Source organism: Phocoena sinus, chromosome 19, assembly GCF_008692025.1.
Source record: "Phocoena sinus isolate mPhoSin1 chromosome 19, mPhoSin1.pri, whole genome shotgun sequence".
Taxonomy (NCBI): Eukaryota; Metazoa; Chordata; class Mammalia; order Artiodactyla; family Phocoenidae; genus Phocoena; species Phocoena sinus.
In genome coordinates, this window is record NC_045781.1 from 25545661 (window position 1) to 25564789 (window position 19129).

Below are 19129 nucleotides of genomic sequence, written 5' to 3' on the forward strand. Positions count from 1 at the left end.
AGGCTTCAACCCCCGGTCCTAGGACAACGCCTGGTACAGAGCAGGGCCCCAGATAGCTTGTGAACGAGTGAAGCAGAGCCCTTGACCCCGAGGTGGTGGCAGGCGTAGTCCTGTAACCCACCCCGCAGGGCCGCCGGATCAGCAGGTATGACTGCGGGCGCCCAGTCAGACTCGTGTTCCAGATGAACAAGGGAGAAGGCTTTAGTACGAGTGTCTCATGCAGGGTCTACTGGGCACCCTGTCTTATCTGGCAACGCTACCCTCCCCCGCCTTTGTTTAATTTTATTCATTCCCATAGTTGAAAATTCAAAAAGCATGAAGGGTGTGCTATAGACAGTTTCTCGTGCATCCCTGTTCGCCGCCGGCACGTCCCCCCTGACGGGGACCCGTGTGGTGAGAGGTGTCTGTGCGCATCTAAGTAGAGGGGGAAAGACTCCTCTGGCCTCTTTGCTGAGCTGGCGGTAGCGCCTCCACCAGTGTGAACTTTGCTTCACCAGCGACGTAACTTGGAGACCTTGCCTTCTGCGCACAGAGACCGCCCTCATCTCTTCTCACGACTGTGCTGCGCGCACCGTGCCGAGGCGTGGTGGGGAGGTCCTTTCCCAGCTCTGGCTTCTGTAGGCTTACGTGTGTGTGAGGTGCCCCAAGGGAGGAGTGTCCAGAGGTGGCTGGTAGGGGGCCCGTGGCCGGTGCAGGTTGCAGGTGCCCTCCCTGGGCCCTGCTTCTCAACAGATGCGTTTTTGCTCAGAACTGATGGATCACCAGGACCCGTTTAATTTTTAGGGACAGTGTCTGGCTTCCCTGCCCTAAGAGAGAAGTGGCAGTGACCTTGAACTTGAAGAGCTGGCTGCCGTGTAGGCAAGAGTTGCTGACGGTGGAGGGGGAGGCAGAGAAATGTAACCTCCCCAGACCCCCAGGGCAGGTCACTCAGCACAAGGCGCAGCTCGCTCTCAGGACCCCGGGACTCTCTTCACAAGGACTGAATTCCATGCCATTCCCTCTGGCCTGGCAGACAGACATGGCTCAGAGTTTAAGAATGTTTCTGTCCTAGGAGGAGGCAAGAAGTTTCCAGGAAAGCTGCTGCCTGTGGCTTGACGAGTGTTTGTGGCAGTAGGTGTTGGTCTGTGTGGGTGTTCGTGGGAGCCGCCAGAGACTGGGACTCCTGCAGGGCAGGGCTGTGAGGGGATGAGAGGGACTCAACAGGCCTCGAGATGGCCCGAACTTGTCCCTGGTGGCCTCGGGGGTCTTTCTCTTCCCTCCCCCTTTTCCAGTCCTGTCCGGCCTCGCCAGCTGAGGATGGTCCCAGGCAGGTTGTTGTTCTTGGCGGGGGGTTGGGGCAGAGGGCAGCAGGGCTGGGCCCCTCCTTCAGGGCCTGGCTAAGCCACCGTGTCCCTGGCATGGCCGCGGCAGGCTTGTGGCAGATACTGGACCCGTGCTGTGGTTTGGGGGCTGTACGAGTGGAACTCCCTGGAATGCTGCCCCGTGGGGAGCAGCCCTGGGTTGGCCAGCATTCCCCTTCCTCCTGGCTGCTCCCACACGAACGACGTGTGCTGCCACATGTGGGTGGGCAGGGCAGGATGCCTGTGGCTTCTTCCCTGGGTGCCATCTCCCTGGGGTGCGTCCACCGGGAGGGGCCGATGGGCCTTCAGACCCAGGGAGCTTCAGGGGCCAAGTGGAGCCTTCGGGCTTGGGGCCTGACCCCACCTCTTGCCCTGGGGAGGCAGAGAAGGGCCTGAGGGGCTGTGCACAGTTGTGCCTGCGGCAGGGACAGGGCCCCGAGCTGGGGCCTCCCCGGTGCCCGGCCAGGGAGACCACTGGGCTTCCCGCCAGTCCCCGAGGGGCTGCAGACCCAGCAGCTGTTTTGCCGTTTTCCCTTTTGGCCAGATGCGCCAGCGTTCTGGGCAGCGTCGCACTTCTGGGGGAGCGGGATGGGGGCGGGCCGTTCCCGTGCTGAGAGGGGAGGGGTGGGACAGGCCGTGTCTGCGTCTGCCCGCAGAGCCAGCAGCCGCCCCCGCCCAGCCTACACCTCACCAAGTCCAAGGGGGACGCGACCCTGAAGATGCGGGCCTCCGTGCGCATGACCCGCTACCTCGAGTCCTGGGGGGCGGCGCGGCCCTTCGCACACCTCAACCAACGCGAGAACGTGAGCAGCAGCGAGACCCCTGTGCCCCACGGGCGGAGGCCCAAGGTAGGACCTCTCCTCCCAGAGAGCTGGGAGCAGGGGCCGCGGGCAGGAGCGGGAGAGCACATGCTACGGGTGTCCTTCCGCTAAGGGTGTCCTTCCGGCCAAGCCTCACTTTCCGCACCTGCAGGATGGTTCCAGGCTCTGCCCTCCCTAGCTCCCTCCTGGGGCCCTTGGGGAAGTGAAGGCATTTGGAGAATGCTCCAGGGTGGCGGGGGATGTCCCTGGCCTCCTGGTTCTCCAGACCAAGTTCAGTTTCAGCTCTGGGTGCCTGCAGCTTGGACAGTCCTTGCATCCGAGAGTGCCAGAGATGATAGACCCAGACCGGTGAGGCGCATCAGGGCCCCGGGTCCTGGAGAATAACCGTCTCCCCCTCCCTTCCCTTCCAGGCCATTCCCCTACGGCGCCACCGGACCCCTGACAGGTTTGTGCCCTGTCTCCTGCCTCCCTGGCCAAGTCCTGCCCCAGTCACCTCCTCCAGGCAGGCTGCCCTGACCAGCCTCTGTCCAGGAGGGCAGCTCCACAAGGCCCAGCCCTGACTATGGGTTTCGCCATGGCTTGGGTCAGAGTGTTTTTAGGAACCAAAACTTTACAATGATCGAGTGGCTGTTGTATACCCACCCTGTAGTGGGGTCAGTGGGGTTGGTGTGATGGAACCCTGGGGTTTAGTGGAAGAGACCTTGGACCGGGGCCTGGGGGGTCTGCCCTTTGCTTCTGGCTGGGTGATGCTGGGCCTTCGCTTGTCCTCTCTGGGCCTCAATGGGACCCGCCTGTCCCTCCTCCATCCTGCACGAGGCTCTGGGACCTCCTGCAGGCACCTGGGAACCCCACTTGGGTGAGTCATCTCGTCCACACCCCTGCCTCTGGGCAAGTAGATGTAGGTTCCTGGGCTGATGCCGTTGCGGGTGTCTGATTCCAGAAGTGCGTCCCCCAAGGGGCGGTCAGAGGATGACTCATATGATGATGAGATGCTGTCAGCCATCGAGGGCCTCAGCTCCACGAGGTGAGGCTCCGAGACCTGTGCTCGCCTTGTGCCTCATGCCCCGTGGCTGTGTCCGTGGTGCTGCCTCCTGAGGGTGGCCCCCCACGCCCTCCCCCCGACTCCTCCAGGCGCCACCTCTCACTGCCTGTGTCTCCACCCCACAGACCCTGCTGCTCCAGGTCTGATGACTTCTACACCTTTGGGCCCATCTTCCTGGAGAAGGGCTTCGAGCGAGAGGTGAGGACCTCTGAGCAGCCCCAGGAACAGGGGCAACAAGGCCTGGGGTGGGGGGGCGGGTGCTGGCCACAGGGCAGCCAACACCCCCAGAAGGTCTGCTCAGGGAGGGCGCTGGGGAGTCGCTCCAGCTGCCACTGGGGTGAGGACGGGGCTCAGTGCAGCCTGTTTGGGTTCTCTTCTTATTGGCCTCGCCCCTGCACCTGACACCCCCGTTAGTGCTTCCCCGACTTGGGTTTGGGAGACTTTGCTCCCTTCAAATGCCAAACCTCAGCCAGTGCTGATAGGGGCCAGCGTGTACCTTTGGCTCTGCACGTTTTAGGAAAAAGCCCCCCAAACTCAGTATCAGTTTGACGGGGCCTGACCGGTTCCCCCTTCTGGCTGCTGTAACACCATGCTTGTGTCCCACTAGTGACCGTTCACTTATTTTTCGAGGGTCTGCTGGTTCTGGCAACGTCCAAGGCACGCGTGTGTCATTCTGCCCTCACCTGCAGGCCAAGGTGGGCGATGGTACCCATGTCACGGACCCCAAGGTTTGGGGCGTCTTGGCTTCAGGTGTGGCCTGAGAGAGTGACCCAGCCCACGGCTCTCTGGTGCTGGGACCTCTCTGCCGCTTCAGCCTCCAGGACTGGGGGTCTCCCTGAGTTGGGGGCTCCCTGTGTGGGGAGCTTGGGGTCTGGAGGCAGGTGTGGTCACCAGGAGAGCCGCCTGGCGGGCCACCTGCTGGCTGTGAGACCTGGACAGGCTCGGTTTGCTCATGTGCGGCAGGAGCCCTGTGGGCTGATATCTTGAGACGGTGCTGGGTGTGGCGGGGCGGGCAGCAGAGGCCCCCCGCCCGACGGCTTGGGGCTCAGGCCTGGCCGTGCTCCTCGGTTTGGGGTGAGAACAGGACCCCCACTAGCCCCAGTCGCAGCAGCCCCAGAGCTCCCATTTGGTTCTCGCCCACCTTGGGCTGCGGGCTTTACAGGGACCTTGGAAATGAAGTCAGAGACCTGGGCGGGGTGGGGGAGGGGAAGGTATCACCTCTAAATATAAAAGAGAGACTGCAGAATGGTAACAGATGAAAATTGTTTGTTCGGTGATGATGTAACAGTCAAGGAGGGGAGGAAGTCAAGGAGGGGGTGTAAGGCTTTTCTTAGAGATGATTAACTCGAGCCAGGGTGGAGCCTAGGAGGGGTCAGAGCAAGTAGCCTGCCCCGCGGGCAGGGCCTCAGCCGCCCGGCCACCCCTCACAGTCTCTGTCGCCCGCAGTACCGCCTGGCACCCATCCCGCGGGCCCGCTACTACTTCGCTTGTGCCAGCCTTGTGTTCATCTGTATCCTGCTCGTCCATGCCCTGCTGATGCCCAGGTCAGTGGGGGGTGGGCCGGATGGTCAGGTACACTGGGGTCAGGCTAGGAGGGGTGGTGACCTTGCACATCCCACCAGAAGACCCGCAGGAAGGGGCTGGCTGTTAGAGTTAGTACCTTTAGGCGTCAGAGCCCCAGAAACTGGACCTGGCACCGTGGCCCCCATACCTGGAGTTGCCAACGTTTAGTTTTAGCGTTAGTTGAACATGCTTGCACACTCAAGCCGCAGGCCTCCCCACTCCCAGATGCCTCTCGCCTTCAAAGTCACCTGTTTTCTGTGTGGCCCTTCAGGCATTTCAGTGTTTTGAGACTGTTGCCTTAGGTGTTTGGAGTCCTAGAAGGGCAGACTCCTAAAACCGTAGCTGCTACCACCTCCCTCTTAGGTGTGGGAAATTGAGGCCCGGGGGGCTTAATGCCTTATCCAGGGTGTGTGGCCAGTACACAGGAACCGCTGAGATTCACGCTTCTGCGAAAGGGCTCTGTTGCTGGGGGCGGGGACAGGGGGCTGAGGTCACAGGGAGGGTAGGAAGGTCAGCCAGTTGGAGGGCTTCTGGAAGGGTAGTTAGGCCAAAGGATCCACTAGGATCGTGGTTCAGGATGTGCTTAATAAAGACGAAATAGGGAACGCTTTTCGATGGTGCCTGTGTGCCGGGCAAGAGTCTGAAGGCTGTATAACCAGTTATTTCTTGTATACTTGGCCCGGAAAAGCGGGCGTGATGTTGACCTTGGTCCTCGTGTCTCGGCCAGGCCTTGTGTGTTGTTCGTGGGGCAGCTGGACCACGGTGTGCAGTGTGCCCCTTCGGGCTTGAGTGCAGAGTAGCCGTTTGGGAGGGGGGGAGAAGGTGAACTGAGGTGCTGGGGGTGGGGAGCATGCGGTGGCTTGGTCCCTGGGCAGGGGGTCCCCCAGAACTTAGGTTTTTCCTTCCTCTCCCAGGATGGCGGCTCTGGGTGTTGTCCTTTGGGACTGGTAGCCTGCGTGCTCGGGCTGTTTACTAGGCTTGTGCTTTGCCCGTGAGCTCTTGGTGAGTGGGGAGGCCCCCTTGACTGGGCGGCGGGCAGGCCGGGGCCCACCAGGTGTCGGGGCTGTGGTGGTGGCGAGCCCCGGCCCTGTGACCCCTGCCCCTCCAGGCCTAGGAGCACGGTCTGGAGGCTTCTCCCAGGGCCCTCAGTCCTGTGTGACTAGTTAGTCCCGCTGAGCGGCTGTGGCTGTCCCCAGCCCCAAGGGTGGGGCCTGTCCCTTCTGTCTACGCACCACACGTGTCCTGAGCTCTGGGCCGGTGCGGGGCACAGCACCCCTGACTGCCCAGCAGAGCTCTCAGAAGCTCTCGCTCTGCGGGCCTTTGGGGCTGTGGGCCCCCGGGCCAGGCCTCCTTGCGGGCTTCCTCCCTCCACCTCAGGGTGGTGGTGCTGTGGTGATGACACTGTGATTCCGCAGAGGTGCTGCCCAGCCCGGGGCGCGCTCCTCCGAGCCATTCGCCGAGAGTGTGGAGGACCGCAGCCCCTGCTGCGGGTGTCCCTGGCCGTCCTGACCATCGGCAGCTTGCTCGCCGTCGCTATTCGTCAACCTGGTGGGTTTCTGCGGGGCGGGGACGGCAGGCCTGGCAAAGACCCCTCAGGCCTTGCTACGCTTCCGGGGAGGATGGTGAGAAGCAGTCTTTGACCCCTGGTGGACCTTCCGCGATTCTAGAATCCTATAATCCTGTTGCCTAAAAGCCCATCTGGTGTGACTGTATCCAGAGCCCTGTGAGGTTCCCGTTGGCGGCTCTGAGCTCCTCACCTGTTGTTTGTCACATGAGGACTTGGGGGCCCCCAGAGTGTTCACATGGCCGACCCCACAGGGCCACCACGGCGTCCTGACGTCCCTGACGTCCCCGGTCTTTCTTCCTTCCCCTGAGGAGGTCCTGTCTCAGCCTCTCTGAGACCCCAGTCTCCTCGCCGGGGATGAGCAGCCCTGGGTACAAGCTGTGAGGGGATGCCTGGGCCCTGCTTCTTCGGGCCGGGCTCGTTGGCTTTGGCTCAGACAGCACTTGTCCCACCCGGTCCTCCCCGCTCCGACATTTAGAGCCAGAGTCTCTCCCATCTCCGTGTCCTCTGCACTAGGGGACTCATGTGACCACCTCCCTCAGCGTCACCTGCGGAGAAGGGGCTCAACTGAAAATGCTGCTCCCAGCTTCTGCCCCCGCCCCGAGTCGGCGCTGGGGAGGCGTCCCTGTGCCTTCCTTGGGCTCCTCTTCCCGCAGTGAAGCCGCCAGCTCTGTGGGACGTCGGGGGCACAGAGGCTCCGGCCAGGCTTAGAGCCGGGCCTGTGCAGGAGATGCCCATGGCGCTCTCGGAGTCCCCGGCCCTGCCTCTGCCGCGCTCCAGGTCCCCAGCCCCGCTCAGCCGGGGCAGACCCTGGAGCCCCTGGACCACCCCTCACAGGGACCCTGTCTTTTCCGTAGCCGCTGATGCCTTTCCCGGCCCCAGGGCTGCCCGGTTGGAGAACGAGACGGGCCCAGGGGCCGTGAGCAGCTGGGAGAGGACCCTGTGCAAGCTCCTCCCCGGTTGAGTGTGTCCCTCGGGCTCCTGGTGCCCTCACTCGGCCTGTCCCTGCGTGCTCAGGACACACTGAGCACTGGAGCCATGGGCATGGAAGAGCCGAGTCCCCCCCCCCCTCCCAGGCGAGGCGACAGAGCAGGGCTGGGTGGGCTAAGGGGTCCAGGTTGCTGGCGCCTGGGTCCAAGGCGAGAGGGTGGGAAGCGCCCTGCGCTGGTGGTGTGTCTCCTGACACGCTCGTCATGATCTCCGCTTCATGGATGGGGGAGTGGTCGCGGGGAGGCCGACGGATTTGCCTCATAGGCGGCGGAAGCCAGGACTGGGGCCCAGGTGGGCTGACACCAGAAGCTGTGCCTGAAGCAACCCTCCCGCACAGGACGACGGGACTTGAGGGGGGTGGTGGTGAATTTGAGCTGGTCTCTAAAGGACACAGAGGTTATGGGACGGGGGTTGGAAGAGGGGACAGCGAAAAAAAAGCCAAGGCAGGTAGTGGGCACAGTAGGTTTCAGGTGGTCGTGTCACGGGGAGGGGGTGGGGGAGGACTGGGAGATGAAGCCAGAGGTAGGCTAGATCCAGCTCCAGTGGAGCATGAGTGCCAGGGCGAAGAGCTTGGTCTTTATTCTGGGGGCAGTAGGGAGCCACAGCGTGCTCTTGAGCGGGAGAGTAACATGGGCAGAGATGCACTTTGGGGGGCACCGGCTCATGGCAGAACTCAGATCGCTGCCTGGACCTTGTCACAGCCTCCCCAGCACCTGCATTTTTATTTACTGCGTTTCTTTTTCCTTGAGTTCACTTGCCATAAGTGGAAGTAAAAATATAGTTAAAAACAACATAATATAGAAAGTTTTAGATTCCGTTGCCTGCTCTTTGTTAAGGGAGGTCAGTGAGGCAGGAGAGTGATGCTGAAGACACACTGGATCTTCGTGGATTCCTCTGTGGCTAAAGGTGTCCCCCCCTTGGGTGACCTCTGATCCGGGAGGTGCCTCTTGGTGACAGGAGATGGTGGGGTGACCGACGTCCCCGTCTCCCCAGTATTACACCTGCAGCTGCATCCTGGCCTTCATCGCCTGCTCTGTCTTCCTGCGGATGAGCCTGGAGCTGAAGGTCGTGCTGTTGACAGTGGCCTTGGTGGCCTACCTGGTGCTCTTCAACATCTCCCCGTGCTGGCAGTGGGACTGCTGTGGCTACAGCCTGGGCAACCTCACCAAGACCAATGGCACCCTCAGGTGGGGCTCAGACCCCACACTGCCGGGACCCCTTGCCCACTGCCTGTCTCGACTGTGGCCCATCGTAGCACTTTTTGTCTTGTCTTAGTGTCATTTCAAACTAAGGTGCTTTTGCATTCACAGTCCCCTCTGGACCGGACACCTTGTGGGCTGGACCGGCAGGTGGCATGGTTTCCGCTTTACAGAAGGGGAAGTGATAGGCTCAGGCCCTGGGTCTGCAGCACTCAGAGCTGAGTGTGACTCATTGCAGGGGGTGTCCCTGGTCCCAGGAGGCCACCTGGGTGACCCTGTCTCTAGGCCAGCCTGGGGGCGGGAGGCGGAGGCTTCAGCTGTAGCCCAGTCCCCTGCTTTGCGCCATGTCCTGGGTCTCCAGAGCTCTGGAGAGGGCAGTTGGCTCTGGTCTCTTCCCAGACTGATGCGAGGGGCTGGCGTGTGTGTGGTTCGGGGGGCTCTGGGCCTCAAGTGGATTGAGGAGCGGGGGCCTGGCTCCCCTTGAACTAAAAGGCCGGAGCCTGGGGACCCAGAACTAGGTGTGCTCCCGTGGATCTGGCTTGCACCTGCACATTGCTTCTGCCGACCTGCAAGGCCTGTGGCCGCTCCCCTGCCTGCCTAGAGTGCTTTCCTTCAGACTTCGCCACGAATATCCCTTGAGACCCAGGTGTGAGCTCAGATGTCACCTCCCTGTCAACTGAACGTCCCCCTTTTCTTTACAACCTGAAGCGTCCTGTTTGCCAACCCCGAGAATGTGAGCTCCAAGGGCAACGATCTCCCATCTTGTTCACTTTCCCATGGGCTGGCCCTGCGTTTGGGCCTCGTGCCATCCCCTGAATGTGGGGGGCTTTGGGCGGAAGTGGAGGTGACGCCTGCCTTTCCCCTCATATCCGGCAGCTCCCCATCCTGTTCATGGGATCTGAAGACAATGATCAATTTCTACCTGGTCCTGTTTTACACCACCCTCATCATGCTCTCCAGACAGGTACGGCCCAGGAGGCGCCCTCTGCGTCCCTAGCTCTACCTGGCTGCTTGTACCTCTTTCTGGAGGGGCCGGGGGTGGGGCTGGGGCTGCCTCAGATTTGGAGCAGCACACAGGACTGCAGTCTTTCGGGGACCTCCGGTCCCCTGGGTCGGGGTCCTGGGCAAGTGTCCTTACCTCCCATCAGGACACGAGTGACATTTAATCCTGTGGGTCACTTGGCTGACTGGGGAGTGGCTGTTGAGTTGGGGACGTTTGCCAGGGGCACAGGCTGCAGTGCTGATGGGCCGGCTCCGTAGCCCCCAGGGTTACGAGTGCGCTTTGCCCTCGCTCACTGCTGCTGGGACACCGATGTTCCCTTCTGTCCGCAGATTGACTATTACTGCCGCTTGGACTGTCTGTGGAAGAAGAAGTTCAAGAAGGAACACGAGGAGTTTGAAACCATGGAGAATGTGAACCGCCTTCTTCTAGAGAATGTCCTGCCAGCCCATGTGGCCGCCCACTTCATTGGTGACAAGTTAAATGAGGTGTGGGTGAGAGGGGGCTCGGTCACTAGGACAGGGAGACTGGGTACAGATGCAGTCCCGTGGAGGGACGTGCTATAGCTACAAGGTGCTTTCTGCACTTGGTTTCCATGGCTCTAGGCCTCACTGATGTGCCCAGACCATGTGTGGTGTTAGCTGTATGAACACAGGCTTTGGATCGGAGACTAGGGTTCAGGTGTGATTGTGGACAAGATCTCTCACTGCCCTGGGCCTTGATTTTCACATCTATAAAATGGGGCTGATAGTACTCGGCTGGCAGGACGGTTGCAAGGATCAGATGTCCAGGTATTTGCAATCTGGACCATCTGTTGATGAAAACATGCATTTTTACCAATTCTGTGTAGCAGAGAGTTTTTTTTATCTATGGAAACTCGGGCCCAGTGGGCATGGATCCCAGGCCTCCTGTTACCTTCTGCTACCCACGGGTTCTCAAGCCCAGCTGTACAGACCCAGGGTACTTAAAGGAGCCCCAAACCAACCTGAGTCTGACCCTCCCCGACACATTGATTCGGAATCTCCTATTTTGTAACGGCCCCCACTCGAGTCCCATGTTCAGCCAGCATCTGCTCCTGGAGCACAAGGAATCGCCTCCCGTCTGCTTCCCCCCGCCACCTGCCCCATCGAGGTCTGGTGGCCACAGGGTCATGTTTCTACCCACCCCCAATCCAGGACTGGTACCATCAGTCCTATGACTGCGTGTGTGTCATGTTTGCATCCGTGCCGGACTTCAAAGTATTCTACACGGAGTGCGACGTCAATAAGGAAGGGCTGGAGTGCCTGCGCCTGTTGAACGAGATCATAGCTGACTTTGATGAGGTAAGGCCTCCCTCCACACAGCCTGGAGAGGGCAGGGTGGGGCCGGGGGCACCCTGCGCCCACTGAACACGTGTGCTGCGGCGCCCTTGGGGAGAACACATGGTACACAAATTATAAAACGTACCTACACGTTTGCTTGTTTGTTTTGTCACGATGTAATTTATCTTCTCTGTGAGGGGCAGCTTGCTTAGGTTTAGGTTGTAGAACAGTCTGATTTCCCACTAAGCCCATGCTAGCAACCTGTTTCAAAGGGAGTCGCTCAGTTTGGGCTTAACTCTTAGCTGCAAATAATCGACATTCCTGTGTAGATACTGTTGGGCGGGGTGTTTGCTCCTTCGCAGGAATGAGACCAGATGAGAATGGAAGAGACAGGGAATGTCAGGGAACAGAGCCGAGGGAGCAGCAGGGAGAGAACCCAGAGGCTGTGTCCCCACCTGTGCGGAGGTGTGAACTCAGGTGGGAAGGGCCCCGCATGAGAAATGTTTGCATTAGGAGTGGTGGTGGGAGAGAATCCTACACCCTTCTCAGAACCTGGGACAGGCCTGGGCTGCAGCTGTGTTGTATGGCCTGCTTCCTTTCGTCTTATAGCTGCTGTTAAAGCCCAAGTTCAGTGGTGTGGAGAAGATCAAGACCATCGGCAGCACGTACATGGCAGCTGCAGGGCTCAGCATCCCCTCAGGGCACGAGAACCAGGTACCCAGGCAATCTGGTGGTCTCATGTCCCAGCCCCAGATGCGGGGAAATTCAAGACAGCCCCAGACCGACACCTCTCTGTGCCCCCTCCTTTGAGGGAAGGGCAGAGGAGCTCATGGCTCAGCCTGAGGGAGCCTTTTGGTGGAGGGGTTGGGGCAGGCGGCCCCTCATCAGGAGGGGAGCTTAGGTGGGGGAGCAGGTCCTAGACCCTCTGTGGAGGAGCCTCGGTACATCTCTGCCCATCAGTGGTCCCCCATGGGTTTCATGCCCAGGCTGGCACACAGCGCTCAGCAGGTCAGGGTGTTCTGGAGCGTCCGTCTGACAGCCGGTGGAGGCAGGAAGACGGGGTGTGATTGGGCCTGGCCCCACGGAGTGCTCTGTCCTGCAGGACCTGGAGCGGCAGCACGCCCACATCGGCATCATGGTGGAGTTCAGCACCGCCCTGATGAGCAAGTTGGATGGCATCAACCGGCACTCTTTCAACTCCTTCCGCCTCCGAGTTGGTGAGGTCCTGGGAAGGCGGGCTGGGCCTGAGCTCCGGGTGGGGCTGTGCAGCTCCCGCCTCCTGGCAGATCCACTCTCAGTCCGGTGTATGCTGCCGTCTGCTATGAAAAGTTTTAGAAATCCCTTTCTGATCTTAAAACCCCAGTGACTGGGTAATAAGAATTCTTTGCCTACTATTTATGAAGTTACCCTGGCAAGTTTTAAGTAAACAGGAATGTATCACTACGGGGACTGGAAAGCCCAAATCCCTGGCTGTAAAGAGGTGACCTTGAATACATTGAGAACAAAGCAAAATCATTAACCTAAGTGGTCACTGTTAGCTAACAGGGTCCGTGCTCAAGAGATTAGTAGATAGAAGAAGTGTTAACAGTGGACTCAGGTTTCACATCCAGCACAGTCTGGAAAAGAACTGCCCAGGGAGCGCTCTCCTCCCATCCCAAGTACCACCTCCTGTCAGACTCAGGAAGCACCCTTCCAACCTTCATTGCAGTTGTTCTGTCAACGCTTTCTGTGGTTGTCGGGTGGATTCTGTGGCCTTATAAGCCTGAGGCTTTGCCTCTATGATCTGCTAACTGCAAACATGTTCTTTAGGCATAAACCATGGGCCCGTGATTGCTGGAGTGATTGGGGCACGAAAACCTCAGTACGACATCTGGGGAAACACGGTCAATGTTGCCAGTCGAATGGAGAGCACTGGAGAACTTGGGAAAATCCAGGTAAAAGCTCACCTGGGGAAACCTGTGCCCAAGGGGGAAAGAACTTCCCGGAGGTGAGGGAGCCTGGGCATCAGTCAGCTGTGGGATTCTAGCCACAGAATTCTTGAGGGAAACCAGACCCCGTCGGCCGATTTCTCTTCATCCCTCCCACAGCAGATTTTCTTTCTGCTTCTGAAGACACAGGTTTCTTTTCCTTTTCAGGTTACTGAAGAGACGTGTGCCATCCTCCAGGGACTCGGTTACTCTTGTGAATGCCGCGGACTGATTAACGTCAAAGGCAAAGGCGAACTGCGCACTTACTTTGTCTGTACGGATACTGCCAAGTTTCAAGGGTTGGGGCTGAACTGAGGGCTTCAGGTAGGTGCAGAACGTGCTGGAAGCCGATTTCCTTCCCTGAAGCAAGCCAGGGGGAAGGCTCAGCCCCACGTCGGTCACAAAGGCAGTCCAAGGGTTTGGCCATTACCACCCCTAGCAGGTGGTTGTGCATGGCTTCCTTGAACTGGCACTAGAGGATTTCTCAGCTTGAGGCGACCACCAAGCCTTACACACGGGCAGCCAGAACCTCTGTGCTGCCGGGAGTCTGCAACTCGGCCTCCAGCACAGCAGGGAACAGCTCATTTGTGAGTTTTAGACCCTCATCCCCCCAGGTGCTGTGGATGAGACCTCAGAGCATGACCTGGAGGCCCCTGCCCACCCCTACTCCCCCTTGGCCTGTGAGCTGCACAGGCGAGACTCGTCTTTCTTTTCTTGTCCAGGATGGGTGGAGACTCCTTTCTCCCCAGCAGAACAGCTAGAAGAGTCCACGTTTCTCATACAGGCATTCTGGTAGAGAGTTGAAAGGGTGCTCGTTTTAAATCTATAAATGGTTTCAAGCAATTGGGAGAAAACCCCCCAGTGGTCACTTCTTACTTCTTGTCATCTTTGGTATGTGTCTGTTTTAAATGGATACATTGTTAATGGAGGTATTTCTTATCCTTTAAATGACTTCTGAGATGCTAGACAAATTATCTTCTCTGCAGCGTAGTCTCTGCCTTTGTAACCACTGACACGTAAGTGGGACCACTGTCCAGTGTGAGCGTATGAGATCAGCTCAGCTGTGGGATGGAGCTCAGAGGAATGCGGCTCATAGCAGGAAGGCAAGGAGTGTCCCAGCCTTGGCTTTGAATCAAACAACTTTGAAGCCAGAACTCTGAGATTAGGTTTAGTATGAGAAAAGCCTAGAAAATAAGGTGTAAGCTCTTAGCCCTTCCTTGACGACTCATGCATTTTCGAGCACCCGCTGCAACCTTCCACTCTGTCTTAGCTTTGTACTGGACAGGAATGGAGTCTGTGTGGAGAGAAGCTGGACAGCCTGCAGTTCTTCCTTTCCTTCAGTCCTCATAGCTAGCTCTGAAGAGCTTCAAAACTAAGAGCATCTACTCAGCATCAGCACGTGTAGAGGTTCCTGTATCTGGGAGGCCAGCCCTCTCACAGGCGCTCAGATGTCCTTGTTCTCAACTGAATGAATCAAGGCAAGGGAAAACGCCAGGTCTGTGAGGTGGTGTCTTACGGCACTTTAGCTCTAAAAGAATGGAAAGAAGTCTACCTATGTTGTTTCAAGGTGAGGAATAATAATAACCAGACTGCCCTTTCCGTTTTCTGAACTGACGTCATTGCCTCATAACCACGGTATCCCTGGGGTTTCTGATAAATACAGCTGAATTTCACTATCTAGCAGGAATTCTTAGCCAGAAGTCATCCATGAACTCCCCTGAAATTATACAGAAAACCTTGCATACGCGAGGCTTCAGAAGATTACACAACGTTGCAGACAGGTGACTGAGCAGCCAGGTCTGCCTGGGACGGAGGGCTGTGGGGTGAGCTGGCACCCCAGCCACGGGCAGGGAGGGGACTGAAGCCCAAGCTGTTGCCTGCTGGTGCCGTGTCTTGTTGGGAGCTGGGTGGGCTAGTGGCAGCTCTGATGCTCCGCATGAAACTGGAATAGGTAGGAATAAATCACAAGAACTTGCTGGCCTAAAGGAATTTCATTGTGAAAACGCTGGTAAGGGAAATAAGCTGTACTTAAATTGCCTTTTTTACACACCAATTCTTCATCTAAGTACTATGCTGAGATCTATACCCTTAAAATCAGGAGTGACCAGGGCTGCTCAATAGGGCTCTCCTGGGAAGTCAGGAAGGTTCTGTCACGGAAATGGTGTAGACACACATCAGTGTGCTGGGCCTCTCTGAGGTGGGCATACGTCTGCTCTTGCAATATGCAAATTACTTTCTTCCTCTGGCAAAGAAATCCCAGTTGGGAGTTTTAAAAAATAATTGGTTACCATGTATGTATTTTTCTTTCACTGTGCTCAGATAAGAATATTGTTTTGAGGTTTTGTTTTGTTTTGTTTTTGCGGTACGCGGGCCTCTCACTGTTGTGGCCTCTCCCGTTGCGGAGCACAGGCTCCGGACGCGCAGGCTCAGCGGCCATGGCTCACGGGCCCAGCCGCTCTGCGGCATGTGGGATCCTCCCAGACCGGGGCACGAACCCGCGTCCCCTGCATCGGCAGGCGGACTCTAAACCACTGCGCCACCAGAGAAGTCCCTAAGTTTTGAGTTTTTGATGATCAGATCATAGTGTGTAACTGACCATAAAAAATCACTTAGTTATTTTTCAAAAATTTGTTTTCCAATTACCAAGTCATTTCTTCACAGGTGTCATTTTGCTTTATGACAAGTATCTTTCCTAACACTGACGTTCTCTATGGGTCAGGGACCTGCTTCAGATTCCTACTGAGGTGGCCTCACTGATGCTACTGAAAATCACACCTGAAGTTTTCTGGTTTACTTATTAAGAACATTTCCTAAAAGACAAGATCATTAACCACTGTATACATTGTGTATATGTACAGAAATATGCTTTGAGAAAGTACATGCAAATGACTAGGGGTTATTCTATATACTGAATATTTATAGACCTGTAACATTTGTTTCAAAATGTTATAATTTCATTTTTATAAAGCACCAGTGTTTCTCCTTTGTTTAGCTTTTCAGAGATTAAATTAGCAATTTGGAAAACCTGATGTCCTAAGGTTTTTTTTTTGTCAGTTTTTTTTTTTTAACATCTTTATTGGAGTATAATTGCTTTACAATGGGGTGTTAGTTTCTGCTTTATAACAAAAAGTGAATCAGTTATACATACGTTCCCATCTCTCTTCCCTCTTGGGTCTCCCTCCCTCCCACCCTCCCTATCCCACCCCTCCAGGTGGTCACAAAGCACCGAGCTGATCTCCCTGTGCTATGCGGCTGCTTCCCACTAGCTACCTACCTTACGTTTGGTGGTGTATTTATGTCCGTGCCACTCTCTCACTTTGTCCCAGTTTACCCTTCCCCCTCCCCATATCCTCAAGTCCATTCTCTAGTAGGTCTGTGTCTTTATTCCCGTCTTACCCCTAGGGTCTTCATGACCTTTTTTTCTTCGATTCCATATATATGTGTTAGCATATGGTACTTGTTTTTCTCTTTCTGACTTACTTCACTCTGTATGAGACTCTAGGTCCATCCACCTCACTACAAATAACTCAATTTCGTTTCTTTTTATGGCTAATATTTCACTGTATATATGTGCCACATCTTCTTTATCCATTCATCTGATGATGGACACTTAGGTTGCTTCCATGTCCTGGCTATTGTAAATAGAGCTGCAATGAACATTGTGGTACATGACTCTTTTTGAATTATGGTTTTCTCAGGGTATATGCCCAGTAGTGAGATTGCTGTGTCGTATGGTAATTCTTAGTTTTTTAAGAACCCTCCATACTGTTCTCCGTAGTGGCTGTATCAATTTACATTCCCACCAGCAGTGCCAGAGTGTTGCCTCTTCTCCATACCCTCTCCAGCATTTACTGTTTCTAGATTTTTTGATGGCCATTCTGACCAGTGTGATGATATCTCACTGTAATTTTGATTTGCATTTCTCTAATGATGAACGATGTTGAGCATTCTTTCATGTGTTTGTTGGCAATCATCTGTATATCATCTTCTTTGGAGAAATGTCTATTTAGGTCTTCTGCCCATTTTTGGATTGGGTTGGTTTTTTTTTTGTTATTGAGCTGCATGAGCTGCTTGTAAATTTTGGAGATGAATCCTTTGTCTGTCAGTTGCTTCGTTTGCAAATATTTTCCCCCATTGTGAGGGCTGTCTTTTGGTCTTGTTTATGGTTTCCTTTGCTGTGCAAAAGCTTTGAAGTTTCATTAGGTCCCATTTGTTTATTTTTGTTTTTATTTCCCTTTCTCTAGGAGGTGGGTCAAAAAGGATCTTACTGTGGTTTATGTCATAGAGTGTTCTGCCTATGTTTTCCTCTAAGTTTGATAGTTTCTGGCCTTACATTTAGGTCTTTAATCCATTTTGAGCTTATTTTTGTGTATGGTGTTAGGGAGTGTTCTAATTTCATACTTTTACATGTACCTGTCCAGTTTTCCCAGCACCACTTACTAAAGAGGCTCTTTTCTCCACTGTATGTTCTTCCCTCCTTTATCAAAGGTAAGGTGACCATATGTGCGTGGGTTTATCTCTGGGCTTTCTAAGCTGTTCCACTGATCTATATTTCTGTTTTTGTGGCAGTACCATACTGTCTTGATTACTGTAGCTTCGTAGTATAGTCTGAAGTCAGGGAGCCTGATTCCTACGGTGTTCTGAATTTAAATGTTTTCTTGGTCTTCGGGAACTTACCTTATTAGCTAAGTAGATCTAAAGTTTGAGTCGGTTACTGCCTGAATTATGTTTGAGAGACAAACTCTAAAAAGACTTGATAAATACATATTTGGACTGATTCTTTAATTCTCTTGGCATATGATTTCAAGTATGTTTTTGAAAGATTAGGTCATCTTAACTCTCTTGAGAGATTCAATTTTCCTTCACCCTACTTGTTAAGTGTTAGTTTTCAAAGTCAAGAAAATAATAAAATAGCTTCCTGCCCGGATGTTTTATAGAAGGGCTCCATGCAGTCTGAGTAGGGTCTTAAGCTTAATTTGTTCACTGAACTAGGCTACAGTCTAGTGCCTGGTTATAGAAGAGGACCACATCGTCGTCTCCTACTTAAGTCATCAGACTGCTCGGGCACTTGACCTTTGCATTTCAGGTAAAAGTAGATGAGTATTAGTTTAGGGTGTATGGCAGAAGCATAGGTAACCTGTGAGAAACAGTAAATAGAAACGTAAACTTTCCTTTAAGCTTGGTGATTTCCTTATGTATTCATGGATGATTTAGTTGGTTATCTTACCTGGCTTATCCTTTTACTGTAGTTCCAAATAACCCTCTGACAAATGGCAAAAACAAACCAAAAAGGAACACTAGACAAGTCAGTGCTATGAAACTCCTGATATGTTCTGTTTGTTTTGTTTCTGTGGTGGTGGGAAGCCCCTAATCCTTCTACATAAGGACATCATTCCCAACAGGTATACAGGGGACACACTAGTAAATTCTACAGTTATTTTAAGTGTATTTGTTTTCATGGCATAACAATGGAAAATCTCATTGGATGGGGATTTTAAAGAAGAGTTTCTCAGTCATGGTCCTGCCTGTGAAACATAAGGGAGCAGCACTATCACTGCTCTGTAAGAACTCTGCCCAGGTCCACTCCCACCCACTCTCTGCTCAGTATGGCAACAGGTCAAAATCATTCATTCCTCACAAGGCCACTTTTTGAATAAATCATCAAGGTGAAATCTGGTAAGTCAGGAACCATTTGGTTATGATTTCCTTAATGAGAAGTACGGCAAATGTGGCAAAATGAGGGATTTCAGTTATTTGGGGAACTTCTTTTAATGGATGGTCATAAAAAGGCTGTTCTATTTTTTGAGCTTTTCTCTATCATTTCATCCTCAGATTTGGCCCCAGGGAAAGGTGACGGGGTAACTTAGCTGATATGCACAATACAGCTCACAGTCCCAGGTTCAGCTTTATTACCTAATAGAAGTCCAATCTCTGGAACATTAAAATTAATTGCTCCAAAGTTTAATTAAAAACACAATTTACAAATATTTAGTATCTTCTGAAAAAGCATTTCCAAGTTAAGAATGAAAAAAATATATACATAATATATAATCAAATACCAGTTAGCTTCAAATCCCATCAGGTCCACACTCAGTAACATCAGTCTTTTTCGGTTCTTCAAAATCTGGAAGAAAAAACCCCCTTCATTCAGTACTTTTTTCCTTTTAATTAGAAAAGGTATGTGACGGTAAAAAAAGGGTAACTGTTGATAGCCCTTCTTTACTATGTTCAAGGTTAAAGACTAGGTGCATCACTGTGGCTTTTTTTTTTTTTTTTTTTTTTTTTTGGCAAATGTGTGAAATCTTTATTCCTTAGACAAGATGGAAAGAAAACTAAATAGTT

At 54.3% G+C, this 19129-nt stretch overlaps 2 protein-coding genes across 4 annotated transcripts in view; one reads left to right on the forward strand and one right to left on the reverse strand.

Annotated features, from left to right (window-relative positions):
• The window catches only part of ADCY7 (adenylate cyclase 7), a 41073-nt gene extending 25257 nt beyond the window's left edge, over positions 1-15816 (forward strand). The window contains exons 12-27 of the mRNA XM_032614810.1: positions 1997-2188; positions 2572-2606; positions 3102-3185; positions 3329-3401; positions 4650-4775; positions 5718-5768; positions 6182-6314; positions 7188-7287; positions 8313-8507; positions 9396-9483; positions 9852-10007; positions 10695-10841; positions 11430-11534; positions 11923-12037; positions 12630-12754; positions 12956-15816. Of these exons, the coding sequence (XP_032470701.1) occupies positions 1997-2188; positions 2572-2606; positions 3102-3185; positions 3329-3401; positions 4650-4775; positions 5718-5768; positions 6182-6314; positions 7188-7287; positions 8313-8507; positions 9396-9483; positions 9852-10007; positions 10695-10841; positions 11430-11534; positions 11923-12037; positions 12630-12754; positions 12956-13102 (1872 nt within the window). The 3' untranslated portion in view covers positions 13103-15816. The remainder of the gene's footprint in view (positions 1-1996; positions 2189-2571; positions 2607-3101; positions 3186-3328; positions 3402-4649; positions 4776-5717; positions 5769-6181; positions 6315-7187; positions 7288-8312; positions 8508-9395; positions 9484-9851; positions 10008-10694; positions 10842-11429; positions 11535-11922; positions 12038-12629; positions 12755-12955) is intronic.
• Positions 15817-18673: 2857 nt separating this feature from the next.
• The window catches only part of BRD7 (bromodomain containing 7), a 38181-nt gene continuing 37725 nt past the window's right edge, over positions 18674-19129 (reverse strand). For all 3 annotated transcript variants that reach the window (XM_032611895.1, XM_032611893.1, XM_032611892.1), the window contains one exon: positions 18674-18911. In XM_032611895.1, coding sequence (XP_032467786.1) covers positions 18856-18911 — 56 coding nt within the window. In that variant the 3' untranslated portion in view covers positions 18674-18855. The remainder of the gene's footprint in view (positions 18912-19129) is intronic.